General features: G+C 37.8%; 1 protein-coding gene across 1 annotated transcript; it reads left to right on the top strand.

The window, feature by feature from the left end:
• Window positions 1-24484, top strand: SPACA1 (sperm acrosome associated 1). Its single transcript, XM_052646100.1, has 6 exons — window positions 1-220; window positions 12336-12437; window positions 13178-13284; window positions 16899-17034; window positions 22483-22603; window positions 24328-24484. Exons 1-6 carry the CDS (start codon window positions 1-3, stop codon window positions 24482-24484), a joined length of 843 nt encoding a protein of 280 aa, XP_052502060.1.

The raw sequence follows: 24484 nt of genomic DNA, 5'->3' as shown, positions 1-24484 counted from the left end.
ATGAGATCCGGGGGCGCGGGCTGCTCTGCTAGGCTGCTGCTGACAGTCGGCTGGCTGCTCCTGGCGGGCCTCCAGTCAACGTGCGGAATTAACGTCACCGCGATCCAAGATCCCAGCTTGGCCCGCGAAGGCGAGGGCGAACCGGAGGGCGATGAGGAGCCCGAGAATGACAGCGAGGCGGAGAACGAGCCCCAGGCTGAGCCCGAGGATGATAGTGAGGGTGAGAGGCTCTTTGGCGGGGACCCAGAGGCACCTGTTGAAGGCAAAGCCTTCCCTGCTTTTTGAGGAAGATGAGAATTACCCAAGTTAACGTCTGTTAACTCTCGAAAGCTTTCTCGAAAGCAGCCCCAAATGTATACATTATTGCAAACTTAATGGCCCTGCAAAAAAGGATGTGCTAATTCTCCAAAACCTCAGCAAGATAAACTAGCATGTATATAGAAATTGCTACAGAAATGTTAAATATTGCTCTGGACAAGGGAATAGATGCTTAATTTTCTAAGGGTAGGAGTCACAAAGTAACCTTCCACCCACTTGCAGTTATGATTTTCTTTCCCGTTTGTGTGTGTGTGTGTGTGTGTGTGTTGCTCAGTCGTGTCCAACTCTTTGCGACTCCATGGACTGTAGCCCACCAGACTCCTCTGTCCATGGAATTCTCCAGGCAAGAATACTGGAGTAGGTTGTCATTTCCTTCTCCAGGGCATCTTCTTGCTCTAGGGATGGAACTCAGGTCTCGTCTCCTGCATTACAGGCGGAGTTTTTACTATCTGAGTCACCAGGGACGTTCCCTCTGTAGCTTTTTTTTTTTTTTTTTCAGTGCAGATTGCCTGAAGTCTCTTTTCACATTTGCCCTTTGGATTGGAACTCAAGGGAATTCCAAATTCCCTTCATTGTGACACATCTAGATAAATCAAGGTGCTGACAGAATAGCCCAGAAAACCTCTGTTAGTTTCATGCAGCCCCTCTACAGTGTGATGGTGTTTTAAGTTCAACTTCGAATCACAAAGAAAGGGTGGCAGTAGAAAACACCTATCAAGGGATTCAACTAGAGGCTTTGTTAAATGATATACATTTTAACGAAAGAAGACTAGCCTATATTTGATACATAAATTTGCTTTATTCTCCTGGCTCATTAAGCAATAAAACTTAACAAGCTGGGATATTGATTAGTTAGCTCACATGCTGGTAGGTGAAAGGTCAGTTGCAGGTTTGCAGTCATCTAAAGGAGAATGATTCTCCTCCCTCTGTAAATGACCCAGTTGAGATTCTTTTTAATATCTTTGGCAGTCTCCTGCCTCCTATACGTATCAAGTAGGTGAGGTATTTATCAGTCATTCTTTTATATCCTGATGACAGTGACCCTCAGTGACATAAAGAAATTGACTGTCTGAGGTTAATGGTGTAATTGAGGTTTGTATTACCTTGATAAGGTTACATGTAAGAGAGCTTGGAGAGGTCCTCTACTTTGGAAATGTGAAAAGAGGACTAGGGTAGAAAAGAGCGTTCTGAAGCATAGTTGCTTTTGTTTTGAAAGTAATTGAGTTAACAATATTAAACTGGTTAAGGGATAGTTGTAAAATGCTAGAGTGTAGGCAGGTGATGGAGTTATAATGCCTTAGATTTCAGTTCAAATGTAGGCAAGTTATTCTCTCAGTTTCTCCGTTTCATCCTCTGAACTTCAGGGAGCTCTTGTACCATTTAATATATACAATTATATGTGCAGCTATTTTTTTTTTTTCTGGGGAGAATGAGAATCCAGAACTTAATCCAAGATATCTGAGATCTAAAAATTTCCAGAATCATTAATTAAAATTTGGCAAAGTCCCTTTTAACCCTCAGCAGACCAGTAAAAGCAATCATCATTATTTATGTATATATATAAAGCTTAAGGTATTTACAAATGACTTGCAAATGTAAAAGTAAAGGGATAGTGAAAACAACTTATTTGAGATTATAAGTTGTTTGTAATAATAAGAATTTAAACCTGGAAAGCTCCAAATTTTTATTCTATATTTCTTGGGTTTGAAGGAATACATACCCTAATTGGGCAAAGTACTCTGAATGCAGCTGAATGCTCATCAGCTGTTATGCATGAATCTGGAATGTATCCATTTTGTAAATACTGATTCCAGATTTCAAGTACATCCCTAACAGATTCTAGTTTATCATTACTTTGGTTTCTTTTTGCACTGGCATTGCCAAAACACAGTACTTTTGAAATCTATGAAGGCACATATTTTGTTCAATAGAAGACTGCCATCTTGTTTGTTCCATAATTTCAAAGATATGGAGAGTATTCTTTCCCAACATTTACTTGATAAGACTTGTAAATGAACAAATCATGATGGCAGGTGTGTATATAAAGGTGATCAAAGAAAACAGATTACATAGAAATGAATAAAATTCATTGGACTAATCATTCTAATTGGCATTTATAAATCTAAAAAGAATACTCTCCACATCCTTTTTAACAAAATAATATGGTCTGGCTTGTTTTCCCCAAATATTTTAGAATCAAGTTCTTCCTGTTGAAAGACCAACTAGATGAGAATAGCATATATCCTTCTCATCCTTCAAAATATAATATTCATTCACTGATTCTTGAGTGAAAAGAAAATTCATCTAGAATATTTATTTAAGATAACATCTCTCACTTTGCTTATGGAGTCAACTTCACTATTAGCATCTAAAGTGTTGCTCTCTCTTTGCATTTATCTTCTAATTCATCCAATAACTGTGAATGGTATTCCTCTGTCACTCTTATTCTCTGCCATTATAGACAAACAAAAAAGAAAAATTCAAAAATCTCAACTCTGTCCAATGAAAGCTGAAAATAGACTATGAGAAAGGTGCCTTTAGATTTATTTTATATCTTCCTGAGAGATTATACAATACATTGGACAAAGTAGCAAGAAAACAAAGGATGATGTAAAAGCTGTGATTTATTTCACAGTTATGTCATCTTTCCCAGACAGCCCCACCATTCTTCCATTTTATTTAGTCTTTTCTTTTTAAATAGAGTTGGGAATAATTGATGAGCAATAATGAAATCTATCATTATGGATGATAAAATAACAAAATGTTTCAAAATATAGAAAAACTAAAAACAGACTATGAGAAAGTTTGCTCAAAAATTAAAATTGATTTTTGATGGTATATACCAACAGTTAAAGTGTGCTGTACAGAACTGAAGAGAACATTTTAGGATCTGGCCAGAACAAAAGAGATCAGGATCATTACATCATTGTGGATGCCAAGCTTTTATCTGCATGGTCAAAGACTCAGTAGATTTTTAGGAAAGCTTTATCACTCTCTTGACTCCTGGTGAACTCTTCACTCATTTTCACCTGTTCTATCAAATTAAGATAGCCTGTATAGTATTTTGGGAACAGTTGACTTTTCAGCTGTATGTGCAGAAGTTTTTGATCCTCTGACATTTCCTTTTGTTAGATTTGCCCATTATTCCACCCTGTCAGTTTTAAATCCAGATTTAGCTTCAATTTTTTTTTTTTTGTCCTTCCTAGTTTTGCATGATCCCCAGATTCAGTCACCGTGGTATCAGTATTTTCCAAATCATTCATAAAAATGTTGAACAGGACAGAGTTCTGTGACAGATCACTAATAACACATGACACCAACCAATCAGTTAGCTTCAGTGGATCTTACTGTTTAACAAGTTACACATGAAACCTAACTGACCATACTTTTTATTCACAGGTATATAATGGGAAATTTTGACAAATACCACACAAGTCAAGATACATAAAATTTCCCAGACCCACTGCTATAGGATTTCCACCAAAAAAGAAAGTTATTGAATGTCCAGTAGGGCAAAAGGAACTTTAGAGACTATTAGACTGACTCTCATTTTTTTCTAAAGTTAGAAGTACTAAAGTATTAGCAACTTTCCTAAAGTAGCATAGCAGAGCTGATAAATTATTTTTTTGGAAAGAGGTTATATTTAAGGTAGTCTAGTATTCATTTGCATACTCTTGTTTTCTGTTTTTAAGATTTGGCTTTTAATTTGTATTTCTTAATGTACCAGCGGAACGTATCCAAACATTTCAAGCAAAAATGTCAATTCAGAATCGATCATCATGATAATCCAATTTCACAAAGTCAATATTAATTTACTTGTATATTCATCAAGTATAAATTTGTTTACTGTATATTCAAGGCACTGTATTTGGTGCTTGTAAGTATAGAAGTGTTTATGAAAAATTATAATAATCAAAATGGAAAAAATCCTAGACTTACATAGAATTAGTAATTACAAATGAATGAATAAAATGTGAGTGAGGTTATATCTTAGGCATGTTTAGAAGGCTAAATGATATACAGAATGCTTGCATATATGTTATCACATTTAATTCTTACAATAATATTAGTGATATAGGTTCTCCTTTCCAAATTTTACAAGAGGTTAATTAGGCCTGACTCAGTTTAAGGAATTTGTCCAAACTCAGAATAGCTAATTAGTGGTAGAAGTAGCAATTTGGACTCCAATTTTGATGCATTTTCCCATGTAATAAATGTTGTTGCCTCACAACATCATGCCTTTTAAAAATTACCTTCTAGCACCTCATTTAATTTTTTTTTTGAGATTTTAGTCCTAATCTGAGTGAGCAAGAATTGATTATATACAGCTAGTAGAATTCATGTCAAATTGCAGAACAATTAGAAAAAGAGAAACATGAGATTTAAAACCAATAATTTTTAACTACTCAAATACTTGTAAATTCCTTGATCACCCTGCTAAATAAAATGTTGAAATAAATTCTTAGGAGTAACTTACCATCTTAACCTGAGAATGAGTAGAACCAATTTATAACATAATTTTAATGAATACTTAGCATGAAGGCTTCTTTTTGGATAGAAATAATACACTCAAAATTTTTTGGAAAGTAGAGAATAGAAAAAATTGGGCCCTATAATTGGCAGGCTTTTTTTTAATTTTTATTTTTTTGTAATTTTTCTGACCTTCTATATAACTTTTAACTCACCATATATTAAACTGATGAAAAGCATTATTTTAAAAATTATGTATAGGTTTAAATATAAATCTTTGCAAGTTATTTCCTAATTTAATTCTTTAAAGGTTTAGCTTTCTTTTGATTTAAACAGTAATAGAAGATGTACTAGTAATGGCATTGCTTTTCTGATTTAATACAATTTTTTAAATGTCTGCTTCCCATATGATTAGTGCTTATATCCTCCATCTCCAAGTAAGAGTTTTTCGCTTAGAAAAGTTTCCCTATGATTAAATAATGTATTTTTGCATTTATTTTTAGTTTCAAATAGGACGATAGTCAAAGAAGTAGAATTTGGGATGTGCACCGTTACATGTGGTAAGTAACATAGAGCAGATAAATAACATTGTAGTGGGGATGGGGGGACAAAGTGTACTATCGTGCATCTCTTTCTGTTTGTAATTGTGATTTACACACAAAACTCAAACTGGTTGCTTTCTAAGGGAGGATATTTTCAGTTCATAACCTCTAAATCTTATTTTAAGCCAGCTCTGTAATATATACATATTATTATTTTGTGGGGCGGGGGTGAGCACATAAACTGCTTTCACAAGAGTAAAACTTTATCTCACAGGTTTGGAAGATTAAAGGTCTTCTGATGCATCTCACAGAGGTCTTCCACATACTGTGTTGGCAAATCTATCAAAAGATTTGCTTTTTAAAATAGTTTATTCTAAATTCTACAGTTTTCCATTTTATATGTCATGTCTTAGAAAAAAGAGGTATTGGCTTTGTGGGAAAAATAATATTCAAAGACTGTGATTTGTTTTGATCATTCCTTGGATAGAAATTGGACGTAAAATCTCTTATATAAGTATTAAGACTACATGTGCTGGAATAAGACCGCAAGTGCTTAGTTGTGTCGGACTCTTTTGTGATCCCATGCACTATAGCCCACCAGGCTCCTCTGTCCATGGGATTTCTGAGGCAAGAATACTGGAGTGGGTTGCCATTTCCTTCTCCAGGGGATCTTCCCAAATCAGGGATCGAACCTGCATCTCCTACATCTCCTGCATTGGCTGGTGAATTCTTTACCATTGCACCACCTCAGACTTAAAAGTGTTCACCATAAGTGCCTGAAGGGCTTGTTAAAACATGGATTGTGAGTCCTACTTCAAAATTTATGACTCACTTAGGCCTTCAATGAGGTCTAAGAATTTATATTTCAAAAGTAAGTCCACAAATGAAGCTGATGCTGCTTTTTCAAAGACCATCTTTTGAGAACCACTGTAGACTAATATACTAAGAAGACAGTAGATAATTCACAATGTAATTAAGTTTATTCTAAATAGAGTCTGCCTTGGAAAAAGATAGTGACAGAAGGGAAAAACAAAAACCAGAGGGGAAGAAATCAAAGTCCATGCAGATACAGATCAAAACATTATGTATGGTTTTTATTTTTTTGGTCAAAAATTATAGCTAAATTGTTTTTATTTGAGATAAGGTTTTAAAAATGATGCTAAAATAAACTTAACAAAATTTACACTTTTAACCATTTTTTAAATGTACATTTTAATGACATTAAGCACATTCATTTTGTCATGCAGTCATTATTGCAATCCACTCCCAAATTTTTCATCATCCCAAACTGAAACCTCTGTACCAGTTAAACACTAATTTCCCACTTAGCCCAATCCCTTGCAACAATTATTCTACTTCCTGTCTCTTGAGATAGTTTTAAACCTGTTTTTTTACCTTAATTTCTTGGTCAGTCAGAGTCAGAGATGAGAGGAATCTATGTAATAATCTTGTATTTATTCATTTGCAATTTATATTTTTATTCTGCTTACTTGTGAAATTCTCACAGAGAATGATTTTTATGACAATTCTAATAATTGGTATTGTGCTACTCTTTAAAGATGTACTTCAGAAATTATATATCTTTATTCAATAAATTTGGGCTTCCCTAGTGGCTCAGATGATAAAGAATCCGTCTGCAGTGTGGGAGACCCAGGTTGGATCTCTGGGTTAGGAAGATCCCTTGGAGGAGTGCATGGCAACCCACTCCAGTATTCTTGCCTGGAGAATCCCATGGACAGAGGAGCCTGGTGGACTACATACAGGCCCTGGGATTGCAAAGAGTTGGACACAACTGAGTGTCTAACACACATTCAACAAGTTAGTTTTTGTTTTCTGCTTTTTAAGTTTTTGCCTACTATGTGCCAGGTATTATTATAGGTGTTAGAATACAGCAGTAAACAAAGCAGTGAAAACTCTCTGCCTTTATGGAATATATTTTTAGTAGAGTCAAAGAGATCCATAATGTAAAACATGTAATATGTCAGATGGTGGTAAGTTCTAAAAATAAACCATAAAAGGCAGTATTTCACATCTATAATATTTAACTATTAAAAATATTTTCAATCTGTAAAAATTATTTAAAAGAAAAAAATGCTTTAGTGAAAATTCTGTTGAACTCCCAAAACAATATTTTAGCATTCAAAAAGTCTTGTTTTCTTGGAACACACAAGCATATTTTTAAGTATTGACTTACATGTCACACCTACACACATCATTGCAATGAACTCTATTTGACTAAATAAATAAATACATAAAATACCTGCTTGGAAAATATTTATGCATTTCAGAATAAGACTATCCCCCTAAAGAAGTACTATTCATAAATTTAAATGGAGCCATTCTGCAGCCATTCTTAAGAATCTCATTTAATCAAAAGAGACCTTTCCCCATCCAACCTTCCCTCTCCTTATCTCGTATGGAGGACTCTCTTGTTTGCTTCTCAAAGTTTGGTCCACAGGCTAGCTACATCAGCATAGCCTGAGAGCTTGTGAGAAATTCAGAACTTCAGGACCTACTGCAGACCTACTGACTGCATCATAATTTGCATGTTAGTATATCTCAGGTGTTTTGCATGCACTCTGAAGACTGAAACACGCTCTTATAAGCCATCTCTTATATGATAAATCAACAGATTATAAGCCATCTCTTGTATTATAAGCCAAGCTCTATACAGTCAGCCAAAACATGACCGGGAGCTGACTTTGGTTCAGATCATGAACTCTTTATTGCAAAATTCAGACTTAAATTGAAGAAAGTAGGGAAAACCACTAGACCATTCAGGTGTGACCTAAATCAAATCCCTTATGACTATACAGTGGAAGTGAGAAATAGATTTAAGGGACTAGATCTGAGAGTGTGCCTTAAAAACTGTGGATGGAGGTTCATGACATTGTCCAGGAGACTGATAAGCCATCCCCAAGAAAAAGAAATGCAAAAAGGTAAAATGGTTGTCTGAGGAGGCCTTAAAAATAGCTGAGAAAAGAAGAGAAGTGAAAAGCAAAGGAAAAAAGGGAAAATAAACCCATCTGAATGCAGAGTTTCAAAGAGTAGCAAGAAGAGATAAGAAAGCCTTCCTCAGTGATCAATGCAAAGAAATAGAAGAAAATGAGAGAACAGGAAAGACTAGATATCTCTTCAAGAGAATTAGAGATACCAAGGGAACATTTCATGCAAAGATGGGCACAAAAAAGGACAGAAATGATATGGACCTAACGGAAGCAGAAGATATTAAGAAGAGGTAGAAAGAATACACAGAAGAACTATACAAAAAAGATCTTCACAACCAAGATAATCACGATGGTGTGATCACTCACCTAGAGCCAGACATCCTGGAATGTGAACTCAAGTGGGCCTTAGGAAGCATCATTACGAACAAAGCTAGTGGAGGTGATGGAATTCAAGTTGAGCTATTTCAAATCCTGAAAGCTGATGCTGTGAAAGTGCTGCACTCAATATGCCAGCAAATTTGGAAAACTCAGCAGTGGCCACAGGACTGGAAAAGGTCAGTTCTCATTCCAATCCCAAAGAAAGGCAATGCCAAAGAATGCTCAAACTACCACAAACAATTGCACTCATCCCACATGCTAGTAAAGTAATGCTCAAAATTCTCCAAGCCAGGCTTCAGCAATACGTGAACCGTGATCTTCCAGATGTTCAAGCTGGTTTTAGAAAAGGCAGAGGAACAAGAGATCAAATTGCCAACATCCGCTGGATCATGGGAAAAACAAGAGAGTTCCAGAAAAACATCTATTTCTGCTGTACTCAATATGCCAGCAAATTTCAAAAACTCAGCAATGGCCACAGGACTGGAAAAGGTCAGTTTTCATTCCAGTCCCAAAGAAACACAATGCCAAAGAATATTCAAACTACTGCACAGTTGCACTTCTCTTATACACTAGCAGCTTCCCTGGTGGCTTAGAGGTTAAAGGGTCTGCCTGCAATGTGGGAGACCTGGGTTTGATCCCTAGGTCAGGAAGATCCCCTGGGGCAGGAAATGGCAACCCACTCCAGTATTCTTGCCTGGTGAATCCCATGGATGGAGGAGCCTGGTAGGCTGTAGTCCATGGGGTCACAAAGAGTCAGACACAACTGAGCGACTTCACTTTCACATGCTAGCAAAGAAATGCTCAAAATTCTCTAAGCTAGGCTTCAGCAGTACGTGAACCAAGAACTTCCAGATGTTCAAGGTGGATTTAGAAAAGGCAAAGGAACCAGAGATCAAATTGCCAACATCCATTGGATCATAGAAAAAGCAAGAGAATTCCAGAAAAACATCTACATCTGCTTTATTGACTATGCAAAAGCCTTTGACTGTGTTGCTGCTATTGCTGCTGCTAAGTCACTTCAGTCATGTCCAACTCTGTGTGACCCCATAGACGGCAGCCCACTAGGGTCCTCTGTCCCTGGGATTCTCCAGGCAAGAATACTGGAGTGGGTTGCCATTTCCTTCTCCAGTGCATGAAAGGGAAAAGTGAAAGTGAAGTCGCTCAGTGGTGTCTGACTCTTAGCGACCCCATGGACCACAGCCTACCAGGCTCCTCCGTCCATGGGATTTTCCAGGCAAGAGTGCTGGAGTGGGGTGCCATTGCCTTCTCCGTGACTGTGTTGAATAAGTCTTAAAAGAGATGGGAATACCACCTTACCTGCCTCCTGAGAAACCTGTTTGCAGGTCAAAAGCAACAGTTAGACCCGGACATGAAACAAAGGACTGGTTCCAAATTGGGAAAGCAGTACATCAAGGCTGTATATTGTCACCTTGCTAATTTAACTTATAAGCAGAATCTATCATGCGAAATGCTGGGCTGGATGAAGCATAAGCTGGAACCAGGATTGCAGAGACAAGTATCAATAACTTCACATATGCAGATGACACCATGGTTATGGCTGAAAGCAAGAAACTAAAGACTTGCTTCTTAATGAAAGTGAAAGAGAAGAGTGAAAAAACTGGCTTAAAACTCAACATTTGAAAAACTAAGATCGTGGCATAGGGTCCCATCACTTCATGGCAAATATATGGGGAAACAATGGAAAGAGTGACAGACTATTTTCTTGGGCTCCAAAATTACTACACACGACTGCAGCCATGAATTAAAAGATGCTTGCTCCTTGGAAGAAAAGCTATGACCAACCTAGAGAGTGAAAGTGAAAGTTGCTCAGTCATGTCTGACTCTGCAATCCCATGGACTGTGCAGTCCATGGAATTATCCAGGCCAGAATACTGAAGTGGGTAACCTTTCCCTTCTTGAGGGTATCTTCCCAACCCATGGATCAGACCTAGGTCTCCTGGATTCTTTACCATCTGAGCCACAAGGGAACCCCAACTATGACCAACCTAGACAGTATATTGAAAAGCAGAGACATGACTTTGCTGACAAATGTCTGTCTAGTCAAAGCTATGGTTTTTCCAGTAGTCATGTATGAATATGAAAGTTGGACCATAAGGAAAGCTGAATGCTGAAGAATTGATGCTTTTGAACTGTGGTGTTGGAGAAGACTCTTGAGAGTCCCTTGGACTGCAAGGAGATCAAACCAATCCATCCTAAAGGAAATCAGTCCTGAATATTCATTGGAAGGACCAATGCTGAAGCTGAAGCTCCTATACTTTGGCCACCTGATGTGAAGAACTGACTCGTTAGGAAAGATTGGGAAAGATTGAAGGCGGGAGGAGAAGGGGATGACAGAGGATGAGATGGTTGGATTGCATCACTGACTCAATGGACATGAGTTTGAGCAAGCTCTGGGAGTTTGTGATGGGAAGGGAAGCCTGGGATCCTGCAGTCCATGGAGTCTCAAAGAGTCAGAAATGAGTGAGTGACTGAACTGAACTGAAGCCATCTCTAGACTTCAGCTTACCCTTGTTTTGAGATTGGGTGGTATGATTAACATCTTACAGGGACTGAAAGAAGGAACTTGGTAGGAAGAATATGAAGATGGACTACTCCTTAGCCTGTGACAGCACAGTCTCATCACAGGACATGTTCGGCATGTCACTAAACCAGCTTTTAACCAGCTTTTATCATCTCTCTCACTTCTGGTGTTGGTAGGGCAAACTCAGTGGAGATCTGAGATGGGTCAGTAAAGACTTGATTTCTTAAGAAATGTGTGGCAATTCTAACAAGAGTTATCACTTTGAAAATGGAGGTCTGGTCATGAAGTCTATCTTGATAAATTTAATACAGAGATTTTATCAGTCTAGGTGTTAAAAAGCATCATTTATGTTACAATGTAATTTCCTCTGCAAGATCCAACTCCCCCCATTCCAAAGTTCCATGGTCAAATAAATTTGGAAGATCCTGTGTGTTACTGCTTTCTACTATTTCAGTAGTAGGCTTTATTAGCTGTAATAAGCACATTTTATACATCTCTAAAAAGGAAAAATACTGTCATTCTTGACATGCTGTCAATTCTAAAATGCATTCAGATCTCAAAAATGTTAGCATGTAAAACTTTTGCATCTTTGATCAATGAAAATTTACACATAATAGCACATTCATTTACTAGCATATTAAAAGGTCCTCTAAAATTCTGAGGAGATTCATTTCATTTTAATTTAATGTATAATTTCCAAATGTAACTAATCATGGAATCTCTTTTCCTATGTTATCAACCAGAGGAACTAGTGTTTCATGTGACTCATTTTGGAAAATGTTGTTTTATGAAATAATTCAAAGTGCTTGTGTTCATGCTCAGTCACTTCACTTGTATCCTACTCATTTTGAACTCATGGACTGTAGCCCACCAGGCTCCTCTCCAGGCAAGAATACTGGAGTGGGTAACCATTCCCTTCTCCAGGGGATCTTTCTGACTCAGGGATCAAACCCAGGTCTCCTGCATTGCAGGTTGATTCTTTACCTGCTGAGCCATCTCTAAATGTTATTACCTTGAATTTAGGAATTTAATTTCTGAAATTAGGAGAAAAGTTTCAAAATGACCTAGGTGGAAAAATAAAATAACCCTGGAATTCTTCTTTTTTCTTTTAACATTTGCCAATTTCTTTTATCAAAGGTATTGGTATTAGAGAAGTTATATTGACAAACGGATGCCCTGGTGGTGAATCCAAGTGTATCGTACGAGTGGAAGAATGTCGTGGACCAGTAGATTGTGGCTGTGAGTTGGACTTTATACTGGAGGGAGACAGAGGGGCCATGTTTACTCTGGGGAGATATCCTTAACCTCAGTTTGCCTTGAGTGGAGGGAGATGATCAAAATGATTTACTGAAAGGAAATCATAACAAAACTTAAAATTCCACTTCTCCAGACAGTTATAGGTCTTTCTACTTTTCTTTACATTTTTTCAGTTGTGTCTAAATTGAGCGTACATTCTCTCTAGCACACTGGAACCTTACTGCACTCAGGTTTTGGTTGAAGCTATCCTCCAGAGAAATACTTTTGACCTTGTGGTTGTGACAGTCTATCAGTAGATTGGTAAACTCTAAATTGGGAACTTTGAGAGCTTTTCTGTATCAAATTTCACTAGTCTGAGGCTTCATTATCTCTAAGCCAGAAAGAGGTGGACAGGGGAGGGGTTGTTCCTAACCAGAAAATTGGCAGCCGCTAGTAAGTATATCTCAGAGTTTAATAGATCACTAAGTAGTTTGCCCTTACTGTCTCTTCTCTATAGTTTATTTTGCCAAAGGAACAGACAGGTATGGTGTTTACTTGCCTCTTCCGTGCTTCATCGTTGCATCCATGACGACTTCCTGCTCCTACAGTCAAACTTCCAGTAATATGTTTACTAACTTACAGCATGTAATTTCTTTTCAAATTGGGGTGACTTTTAAAAGTAGTATTGTGTATAAAGCAATTCACAAGGCCCATTGGTATATATGTATGTAATTTTTTTTCAGGGGGAAGACCAATTTCAGAAAGCCTTGAACGTGTTAGGCTTGCATGTGTTCATACATCTCCTGAAAACCGTTTCAAATATATTTGGAGACTTCTAAGGCCAGACCAGGTGAGTAATGAATGTATATAATTTGGTGCTTTCCAGTTAGTCTTAAGATTTGTTTCCCAGTGCTTGATGACTCTCAGAGGACTTTCTCTTCAAAAGCAGTTTGCAAAAATGAAGTAAAAATCATACAACTTTATTATTATTGGGATTTAAATTGTTTTTCATTTCTTAGTAGGGCTAAAACTTTATGTATGTATAGGGCCAGCTATATCAGAACTTAGAAGCATCTATTTTATATAAAGTGTTCTATTTTGGAAGCAAGGTTTTCATTTGTATGTATAATACTTGTATAATGATAACAGTAGCTAACATTAGTTGAGGGCTTATTAAATGCCAGATATACACCAACTGCTAGAGTTTCTTTTACTCATATAACAATCTATGAGGTAATTCCCATCATTATACGCATTTTGCAGATAAGTACAATTGTTGCTCAGTTTCCTCAGGGAGTTGACTCCAGGACCCCCTTCAGATACCAGAATCAGAGATGCTCAATTTTCTTATATAACATGGAATTAGTATATAATACCATGGTATTATATTACTATATAACATGGCAAATTATATAGCATTTGCATATAACAGATACTTCTGTCTGTATACTTTAAATCACCTCTAGATTATATATAATATATTGTAAGTGCTATATCAGTTCAGTTCAGTCACTCAGTCGTGTCTGACCATTTGCGACCCCATGAACCACAGCACGCCAGGCCTCCCTGTCCATCACCAACTCCCAGAGTCTACCAAAACCATGTCCATTGAGTCAGTGATGCCATCCAACCATCTCATCCTGTGTTGTCCCCTTCTCCTCCTGCCCTCAATCTTTCCCAGCATCAGGGTCTTTTCCAATGAGTCAGCACTTTGCATCAGGTGACCAAAATATTGGAACTTCAGCTTCAACATCAGTCCTTCCAATGAACACCCAGGACTGGTCTCCTTTAGGATGGACTGGTTGGATCTCTTTGCAGTCCAAGGGACTCTCAAGAGTCTTCTCCAACACCATAGTTCAAAAGCATCAATTCTTCGGCACTCAGCTTTCTTTAAAGTCCAACTCTCAAATCCATACATGACCAGTGGAAAAACCATAGCCTTGACTAGATGGACCTTTGTTGGCAAAGTAATGTCTCTGCTTTTGAACATGCTGTCTAGGTTGGTCATAACTTTCCTTCCAAGGTGTACGTGTCTTTTAATTTCATGGCTGCAGTCACCATCTGCAATGATTTTAGAGCCCAGAAAAATAAAGTCAGTCACTGTTTTCACTGTTTCCCCATCTCTTTGCCAGGAAGTGATGGGACCAGATGCCGTGATCTTAGTTTTCTGAATATTGAGCTTTAAGCCAATTTTTTCACTCTCCTCTTTCACTTTCATCAAGAGGCTTTTTAGTTCCTCTTCACTTTCTGCCATAAGGATGGTGTCATCTGCATATCTGAGGTTATGGATATTTCTCCCTGCAATCTTGTTTCCAGCTTGTGCTTCATCCAGCCCAGCATTTCTTATGATGTACTCTGCATGAAAGTTAAATAAGCAAGGTGACAATATACAGCCTAGACGTTCTCCTTTTCCTATTTGGAACCAGTCTGTTGTTCCATGTCCAGTTCTAACTGTTGCTTCCTGACCGGCATACAGCTTTCTCAAGAAGCAGGTCAGGTGGTCTGGTATTCCCATCTCTTTCAGAATTTTCCACAGTTTATTGTGATCCACACAGTCAAAAGCTTTGGCATAGTCAATAAAGCAGAAATAGATGTTTTTCTGGAACTCTCTTGCTTTTTCCATGATCCAGCGGATGTTGGCAATTTGATCTCTTGTTCCTCTGCCTTTTCTAAAACCAGCTTGAACATCTGGAAGTTCACGATTCATATACTGCTGAAGCCTGGCTTGGAGAATTTTGAACATTACTTGACTAGCGTGTGAGATGAGTGCAATTGTGCAGTAGTTTGAGCATTCTTTGGCATTGCCTTTCTTTGGGATTGGAATGAGAACTGACCTTTTCCAGTCCTGTGGCCACTGCTGAGTTTTCCAAATTTGCTGGCATATTGAGTGCAGCACTTTCACAGCATTATCTTTCAGGATTTGAAATAGCTCAACTGTAATTCCATCACCTCCACTAGCTTTGTTCATAGTGATGCTTTCTAAGGCCCACTTGACTTCACATTCCAGGATGTCTGGCTCTAGGTGAGTGATCACACCATCGTGATTATCTGGGTCATGAAGATCTTTTTTGTACAGTTCTTCTGTGTATTCTTGCCACCTCTTCTTAATATCTTCTGCTTTTGTTAGGTCCCTGCTATTTCTGTCCTTTATTGAGCCCATCTTTGCATGAAATATTCCCTTGGTATCTCTAATTTTCTTGAAGAGATCTCTAGTCTTTCCCATTCTATTGTTTTCCTCTGTTTCTTTGCACTGATTGCTGAGGAAGGCTTTCTTATCTCACTTTGCTATTATTTGGAACTCTGCATTCAAATGGGTATATCTTTCCTTTTCTCCTTTGCTTTTCACTTCCCTCATTTCACAACTATTTATAAGGCCTCCTCAGACAGTCGTTTTGCTTTTTTGCATTTCTTTTTCTTGGAGATGGTCTTGATTCCTGTCTCCTGTACAAGTCATGTACCTCCATCCATAGTCCATCAGGCACTCTGTCTGTCAGATCTAGTCCCTTATATTTATTTCTCACTTCCACTGTATAATCATAAGGGATTTCATTTAGGTCATACCTGAATGGTCTAGTGGTTTTCTCCACTGGCTTCAATTTCAATCTGAATTTGGTAATAAGGAGTTCACGATCCAAGCCACAGTCAGCTCCCGATCTTGTTTTTGCTGACTGTATAGAGCTTCTCCATCTTTGGCTGCAAAGAATATTATCAGTCTGATTTTGGTGTCAACCATCTGGTGATATCCATGTGTAGAGTCTCCTCTGGTGTTGTTGGAAATGGGTTTTACTATGACCAGTGCGTTCTCTTGGCAAAACTCTATTAGCCTTTGCCCTGCTTCATTCTGTACTCCAAGGCCAAATTTGCCTGTTACTCCAGGTGTTTCTTGACTTCCTACTTTTGCATTCCAGTCTCCTGTAATGAAAAGGATGTCTTTTTTTGGGTATTAGTTCTAGAAGGTCTTGTAGATCTTCATAGCACTGTTCAGCTTCTTCAGCATTACTTTTCATGGAATAGACTTGGATTACCATGATATTTAACGGTTTGCCATGGAAACAAACAGAGGTTTCCAATGGTTTGTGTTGGAAAATGCTATTTAAGTATTTGTAAATGCAATATAAATGCCAAGTAAAGAGTTACTGTGCAACCAATTCCTGTTTTGCTTTTTGGAACTTTCTGGAAATTCTTTTTTTCTGAGTATTTTTAATCTATGATTTGTTGAATCTACTGATGTGGAGCCCAAAGATATGGAGGACCAACTGTAGCTGAGATGCAGAGAGTAACTCCTTCTGATTTACACAGTCAGAAATTTGGTACTTGTTCTGTCTGACTTTAAAATATATGTGCATAATTAATTACTGTCCTAGACTGAGAGAAAGTGACTCTTATTTTGTTATAAGAAATAAATTATTTTCTGATCTTAGATTTTCATGAAGAATAATGATTTTTTTTTTTCTTTTAAAATAGCAAGCCATTATACTCGCAAATGATTCAGCAATCCTGGAAGTTCACAGGGATACTCACCCCAAGGCTTTTGAGTGTGAAACATTGGATAATAATGAAATAGTAGCATCTATTAGATTCACAATCTATACAACAACTGGTAAGTACCCGGCAACATTTTGACTTGCGTCTATCTCAAACTTCAGAGAGCATCAGAATCACATGGTGGTCTTGTTGAGACACAGATCACTAGCCCAGCTCCTGTAGTTTCTGCATCTGTAGATCTTGAGTGAGACTGGGACAAGAATTTCCATTTCTGACAAGTTCCTAGTTGCTGTTGGTCCAGAGATCACGTTTTAGGAACCACTAGTTTTATACCATTAAGACTTTTCTACAAGGTTGTGTGAGTTTCCCTGGTGGCTCAGATGATAAAGACTGCCTGCAATGCAGGAGACCCAGCTTTGATCCCAGCTTTGGGTTGGGAAGATTCCCTGGAGAAGGAAATGGCTACCCACTTCAATATCCTTGCCTGGAGAATTCCATGGACAGAGAAGCCTGACGGGCTACAGTCCATGGGGTTGCAAAGAGTTGGACACGACTGAGCGACTACCACTTCACTGTCCTTTAACTGGAAACAAGCTGAGGTATTTTGGAGGTGATTTTAAAAAATAAACTGTAAACTTTCTTTATTGTTCAGGATCCTTAAAAAAATCTTTATAGTGAAAGCTAATAACCGTAGTCCTATATTGGGATATACTAGGTGTTATTAAAAGAATAATGTCAATAAAAGGCAAAAAAGGACCGAACATCATCAACTAAAAAAGATCTCAGTGAATCACAGTTCAGGCTATTAAAGGTTTTGAGAGCTATTCTCAGTTTGTGTCCCCCAGCTTAGTCCTGTTAGGACTGCTTAGTGGTGGTTAGCTCTTCCTGTGATTCAGAGGCAACAGGTGTAAGCTAAGGACTGGGGCACAGTCCCCAATGTCAGCAAGTGAGACAAGTTGACTTTTCTCTCTCATAGCTGTCCAGGACTGGTGGGGTGTCTCTGCCATCTTAGCACATGCACTGGTTAGCTGACAAAATGTTTGCAGAAAATGTTGTTATCTATTAGTTGCTTTTAAAAAGGACAATTGGGTATACTGCTGTGACAGACCCTTTTGGCTGTTTTAGACATCAGACAAATGTTTTGGCTATAAATGTGCTCACAGTATGGTACTGGCTTGAAACAAATACATGATTAAAATATTTTCAGGGTAGATATGGTTTAATTAATGAAAATGCCCCATCCATTCCCTCATATGACAGATTTTTCACTTCCACAATAATTGTCTTTTATAGTTAGGCATTATTTTGATTGAATCATGTCCCCCTAAAAAGATATTTTCGAGTCCAAACTTGTCTACCTTAAGAGTGTGATGGTGTCTGGAAATAGGGTTGTTGCAGGTATAGTTAATTCAGTTAAGACACGATCTTACATACTAGAGAAGAGTGGGCTATTAATCCAGTTTAACTGGTGTCCTCGTGACAAGAGGGAAATCTGGACACAGAAACACAGAACATGAGAGAGGAGAACACGTGGAGACTCAAGACACATGGGGAGAAGACAGCCATGTGAAGACAGACACAGAAACTGGAGTTACACTGTCACAAACTAAGGAACATCTGGGGCTCCCAGAGCCTGGAAGAGTAAAGGAAGGATCCTTCCCAGAGCCACTGGCGAGAGCACGGCCTTACCAATGCCTGGTATTCAAACATTTATGCTCCAAAACTGTGAGATAACATATTTCTGTTGTTTTTAAGTCCCCTAGTTAGTGGTACTTTGTTATGGTGGCCTTCAAAAACTAATACAAGCATAAGCTTAGTTTTTCTAAAATGTAAGAGCATCAAAATTCAGTCTGTTTTTCATTAGAAAATTTCAACAGAAATAGAAACTTTTTTATTAGACATAAAAGTACTCTAAGGGACCCTTGCAAAAAGACTACCATTAAAATGAACCAGAATCTTGATACCTCTCATTTTCCACCTCTCTTGACTAGTATTTCAGGGTAGTGGGTAAATGGAAAGAAATTTTGCATTTCTTCCCCTCAAGTTTTAATCCTAAAAGTTTTTTTTTTTTTTTTTTTTTGTTTGAGCTTAAAAATTCCACTGCTTCTATAAGCCTAAAATTATCAAAAGTTAAAAACTTTTAAATTTAACAATGTTAGAATGTAAATATGATATAAATTGGCTTCCCTGGTGGCTCATTCGGTAGTCTGCCTGCAATGCAGGAACCCTAGGTTCGATTGCTGGGTTGAGAAGATGCCCTGGAGAAGGGAATGGCAACCCACTCCAGTACTCTTGCCTGGAGAATTCCATGGACAGAGGAGCCTGGTGGGCTACAGTCCATGGGGTCACAAAGAGTTGGACACGACTGAGTGACTAACTTTAACTTTTTAAAATTGTTTATCATACTTGGAAGTATTTAATGAGATTACTAAATTGAGTTTATAGCTCTTGAACTACTAATAAAAATGGAAAATTATACTTCATAGTGTTTAAATAATAGAAAGAAAATCAAGATGAATAAGCAGTTGAGATTGCCTGAATAGGAGACCAAGTCCGTTAGAGTGTTGTGTGTGTGTGCAGGCAATCATGTCCAACTCTTCATGACTCCATGTACAGTAGCCCACTGGGTTTCTCTGTCCATGGAATTCTCCAGGCAAGAATACTGGAGTGGGTTGCCATTTCCTTCTCCAGGGGATTTTCTTGACCCAGGGATCAAACTTGCGAATCTTGCATCTCCTGCATAGGCAGGCAGATTCTTTACCGCTACTACCACCTGGGAAGCCCCTGTTAGAATGCTACTTATCAAAATTAAAATATTAAAACACATAAAACCTAGCTTTCACAAATCATTAAATCTCCTTGGATGTTGGTTTACTTATCTGTATAAAAATTGTATCAGATGATCTTTCTGGACCTTCCCCACATGAATCTTTTATGAGTCTATGATTTAGGGACCAGGAAGAGCCATAAGAAAGGTATATAATTCAAAAGTAAGTAACATTTGCTATAAATTGCATTTTTATCAGCTTACAATGTAGCAGTGTTATAATACATATGGTAGACTTGTTTTGTCTCCTTAATAAGGAATAGCAGACAGATATGGGAGAGAATGCTGATTTAAAAGTGGTATTTGGATATTAAAACAAATACAAAAATTAGAGATGTGTTACAGTCCTAAATGTATTAATAAAAGCTAAAATAATCAAGCTTAAAAAAGAAAACATAGAAGAGTATCTGTATGATTCAGGAGTAGACAAGGCTTCCCTTTTAGATATGACAAAAACCAGTCACCATAAAAGGAAATATTGATGAATTAGGCTTCATAAAGTTTAAAACTTCATATTCCAAAAACGATATTGGGAAAATTTGACAGCCACATGCAAAAGAATGAAAGAAGGTCACTGTCTTACACTGTACACAGAAATAAACTCAAAATGGATTAAAGTGTTGAACGTAAGACCTAAAATCATAAAATTCCTAGGAAAAAAACATAGGCAGTAACCTTATTGATATAGGTCTTAGCGATGTTTTTGTAAATTTAACTGCAGAGACAAGGGAAACAAAATCAAAAATAAACAATTGGACTACTTCAAACTAAAAAGCTTCTGCACAGCAAAGGAAACCATCATCAAAACAAAAAGACAGCTTACAGAATGGGAGGAGACATTTGTACATGGTATCTCTGATGAGGGGTTAATAGGCCAGAATGTATAAGGAACTCACAGTAATCAAGATGAAAAAAAAAAACTGATAAAAATCAGGCAGAGGATCTGAATAGATATTTTTTCCAAAGAAGACATACAGATGGTCAGCAGATGCATAAAAATATGATCAAAATCACTAGTTGGGGAAATGCAAATCAAAACCACAGATACTACCTTATACCTATTAGAATGGTTGCTATCAAAAAAGACAAAAAATAACAAATGTTGGAGAGGATATGTAGAAAAGGGAACCCTTGTACATTGTTGGTACAGCCACTGCTTTTGCAGTATGGAGAGTCTTCAAAAAATTAAGAATAATATAACCATAGGAGACAGCTTTTCTGCTTCTGTATATTTACCCAAAGAACATAACACTAATTCAGAAAGACATATGCACCTCTGTGTTCTCTGAAGCATTATTTATAACAGCCAAGATATAGATATGTATACACACACATACACAAAATAGAATACTGCTCAGCCAGAAAATGAATGAAATCCTGACATTTGCAACATGGATGGACCTGAAAGGTGTTACTGCTAAGTGAAGTAAAGTCAGATGGAGAAAGACAGATATAAAGGTTTCACTTGTGTGTTGAATTTAAAAAAATAAACAGAATCACACTCATGGATACAGAGAACCAGATTATTGGTTGCCAGAGGGGAAGGGGGTTTAGGGTAGGTGAAATGGATGATGGGAAGAGGCAACTTTATGGTGATGGACAGTAACTAGACTTGTGGTGGGAGTCACTGTATACAGATATCAAATTATAATACTGTACACCTGAAACTTACATTAAAACATTTAAAAACTTCAGCTTTTAAAAGGAATCACTAGAAAAATGAAAAGATAAAATCCATGAAAAAATTTAATAAACCATGTATAACAAGTATGATCAGTTTGGGAAAAGATCCTGTAATTTCTTAGAAAACTAAGCATACCTCTACCCTATGACCCAGCAGTTCCACTCATAGGTATTTATCCATAAGAAGTGAAAGTGTGTGTTCACAGAATGACTTGTATAAGAATGTTCATAGCAGTTTGTTTATAATAACCCCAGACTGAAACAGTGTGGGTGTCCATCAGGAGACTGAATAATTGAAGCATACTACCCAGTAATAAAAAAGAAAAAACTATTGATACATGCAACAATTATGGTTGAATCTCTAAAACATTATACTGAGTTAAAAAGCCTTACACAAAAGAAAGTATAATGAATGTTTCCATTCCTATGAAATTCTAGATCAGGCAGAACCAATCTATGTGGAAAAGAAAATCAGGACCGTAGTTGTGCCTGAAGGTTTGGGCAGGGATTAACTGGGAGGGGCTCAAGGAAACTTTCTGGGGTAGAGTAATAGTCTGTGTGTTTTTAGGGATTTGAATTACATATGTGTGTTTGCATTTTCCATAACTAAATAACATATTTAAGATTGTTGTTCAATTCAGAGTCTGTACATTTTACCTCAAAAGAAAAAATATAAACAAATGTTGAACTCTAGTTAATGATATTCTCTTGATTCTGTAAGAAGTGTGTAGACATTAGCAAATTATCTTGAAATGCATCAAAAAAAAAATAAGGTGGGTCAGTGGATTGATAGAAGCATGAATAGAAGGATAAAATGTTGATGGTAGTATCTAGGTGGTGGAAATGCAGAATGTTTATTGTCAGATTCTTTGAACCTTTCTGCATGTTTGTAAAGAACATTTCTAACGTGCAGAGAAAGTTCATTAACACTTTCCACTAATTCTCCCTGTATATTTCTAGAGTATTTTTCCAGATATAAAGTTCCCATTTAGATGTTCATTTCCTTTTTTTTCCCAGTAGTAATAATCATTACTATGTGTTTTTTTTCTCTAGAATTACAGATGAAAAGAGCAAGCCAACCAGACACTGATGCAGTCCTAGTTTTTGTGCTGACCATAGGAGTTATTATCTGCATATTTGTGATCTTTGTACTGATCTTCATAATTATAAACTGGTAGGTGAAGAACTGCAACTAAACCATTACCCCTGATAAAAAAAAATCTGCGTGTCTGCCCCTCCCTGTCCAGTGAATCTAAGGCCCTGTCCATTATGCTTCTCATGCAGGTTTCAAGACTGTCCAACTCTCTTCATTCCTCCTGAGACAATCCTGGTTCAAGCTACCTGATCTCATGTCTTGATCCCCAGCCATGAGAAAACTTTTAAAGGCAGTTTTCACAATTTTATGTAGTAGTTGTTAAAGCAAAAAGTTTATTGAATTAATATTTGTGTTGTCTAGTTGAAAATCAATTCAGTTCAGTCGCTCAGTCGTGTCCGACTACTTGCAACCCCATGAATCACAGCACGCCAGGCCTCCCTGTCCATCACACTCCCGGAGTCCACCCAAACTCATGTCCATTGAGTCGGTGATGCCATCCAACCATCCCATCCTCTGTCGTCCCCTTCTCCTCCAGCCCTCAATCTTTCCCAGCATCAGGGTCTTTTCCAATGAGTCAGCTCTTTGCATCAGGTGGCCAAAGTATTGGAGTTTCAGCTTCAACATCAGTCCTTCCAATAAACACCCAGGACTGGTCTCCTTTAGGATGGACTGGTTGGATCTCCTTGCAGTCCAAGGGACTCTCAACAGTTTTCTCCAACACCACAGTTCAAAAGCATCATTCTTCAGCACTCAGCTTTCCTTATAGTCCAACTCTCACATCCATACATAACCACTGGAAAAACCATAGCCTTGACTAGACGGACCTTTGTTGGCAAAGTTTCTGCTTTTGAATATGCTGTCCAGGTTGGTCATAACTTTCCTTCCAAGGTGTAAGCATCTTTTTATTTCATGGCTGCAATCACCATCTGCAGTGATGTTGGAGCCCAGGAAAACAAAGTCGGACACTGTTTCCACTGTTTCCCCATCTATTTCCCATGAAGTGATGGGACCAGATGCCATGATCTTAGTTTTCTGAATGTTGAGCTTTAAGCCAACTTTTTCACTCCCCTCTTTCACTTTCATCAAGAGGCTCTTTAGTTCTTCTTCACTTTCTGCCATAAGGGTGGTGTCATCTTCATATCTGAGGTTATGGATATTTCTCCCAGCAATCTTGATTCCAGCTTGTGCTTCTTCCAGTCCAGCGTTTCTCATGGCATATAAGTTAAATAAGCAGGGTGACAATATACAGCCTTGACGTCCTCCTTTTCCTATTTGGAACCAGTCTGTTGTTGCATGTCTATTTCTAACTGTTGCTTCCTGACCTGCATACTAGTTGAAAATAATCACAACTTTAAAATGTGGTGATTATGAACTACTAGTTCATCATTTGAGAGTATTTCTAATACCTACATGAGTATCACCCCCTGGCATATCTGAGGGCTCATCTACTATCACAATGCAGCTGATGCACTGCAAAATAGAAATAAATCCTGACTAAGGAGGCACTTCTGTGGGTTTCTCTGATGGCTTAACAGTAAAGAATCCATCTGCCAATGCAGGAGACCTGGGTTTACTTCCTGGGTGGGGAAGATCCCTCAGACAAGGAAATGACATGCCATTCCAGTATTCTTACCAGGGTTATCCCATGGACAGAGGAGCCTGGTGGGCTACAGTCCATGGGGTTGCAGAGTCAGACACGACTTAGCGACTGAACAACAACAACAAGGAGGCACTTCTATATACAGAAAACTAAAGTTTCAGTTTTCATTTCAAAAAATTAAAAAAAATTTTTTTTCTTCCAGGACGGCAGTCAAAGATTTCTGGGGGGCAAAGGCCTCAGCAACTGAGATACAGTCTGAACTGAGTTCAATGAGATACAAAGATTCAACTTCTCTTGACCAGTCACCAACAGATATACCTGGACATGAAGATGATGCTTTAAGTGAATGGAATGAATGA

The sequence above is a fragment of the Budorcas taxicolor genome, chromosome 9, assembly GCF_023091745.1.
Source record: "Budorcas taxicolor isolate Tak-1 chromosome 9, Takin1.1, whole genome shotgun sequence".
Classification (NCBI taxonomy): domain Eukaryota; kingdom Metazoa; phylum Chordata; class Mammalia; order Artiodactyla; family Bovidae; genus Budorcas; species Budorcas taxicolor.
Note: the sequence above shows the minus strand (reverse complement) of the source record. Positions and strands in the feature narration are given on the sequence as shown.

Bases quoted from the DNA above. Each gene is read 5' to 3' on its own strand.
- SPACA1 (XM_052646100.1), top strand. From the start codon at position 1: ATGAGATCCGGGGGCGCGGGCTGCTCTGCTAGGCTGCTGCTGACAGTC. The intron at 17,035-22,482 runs GTAAGTACCCGG...TTTTTTCTCTAG, and splicing joins CACAATCTATACAACAACTG to AATTACAGATGAAAAGAGCA. The intron at 22,604-24,327 runs GTAGGTGAAGAA...TTTTTCTTCCAG, and splicing joins ATCTTCATAATTATAAACTG to GACGGCAGTCAAAGATTTCT.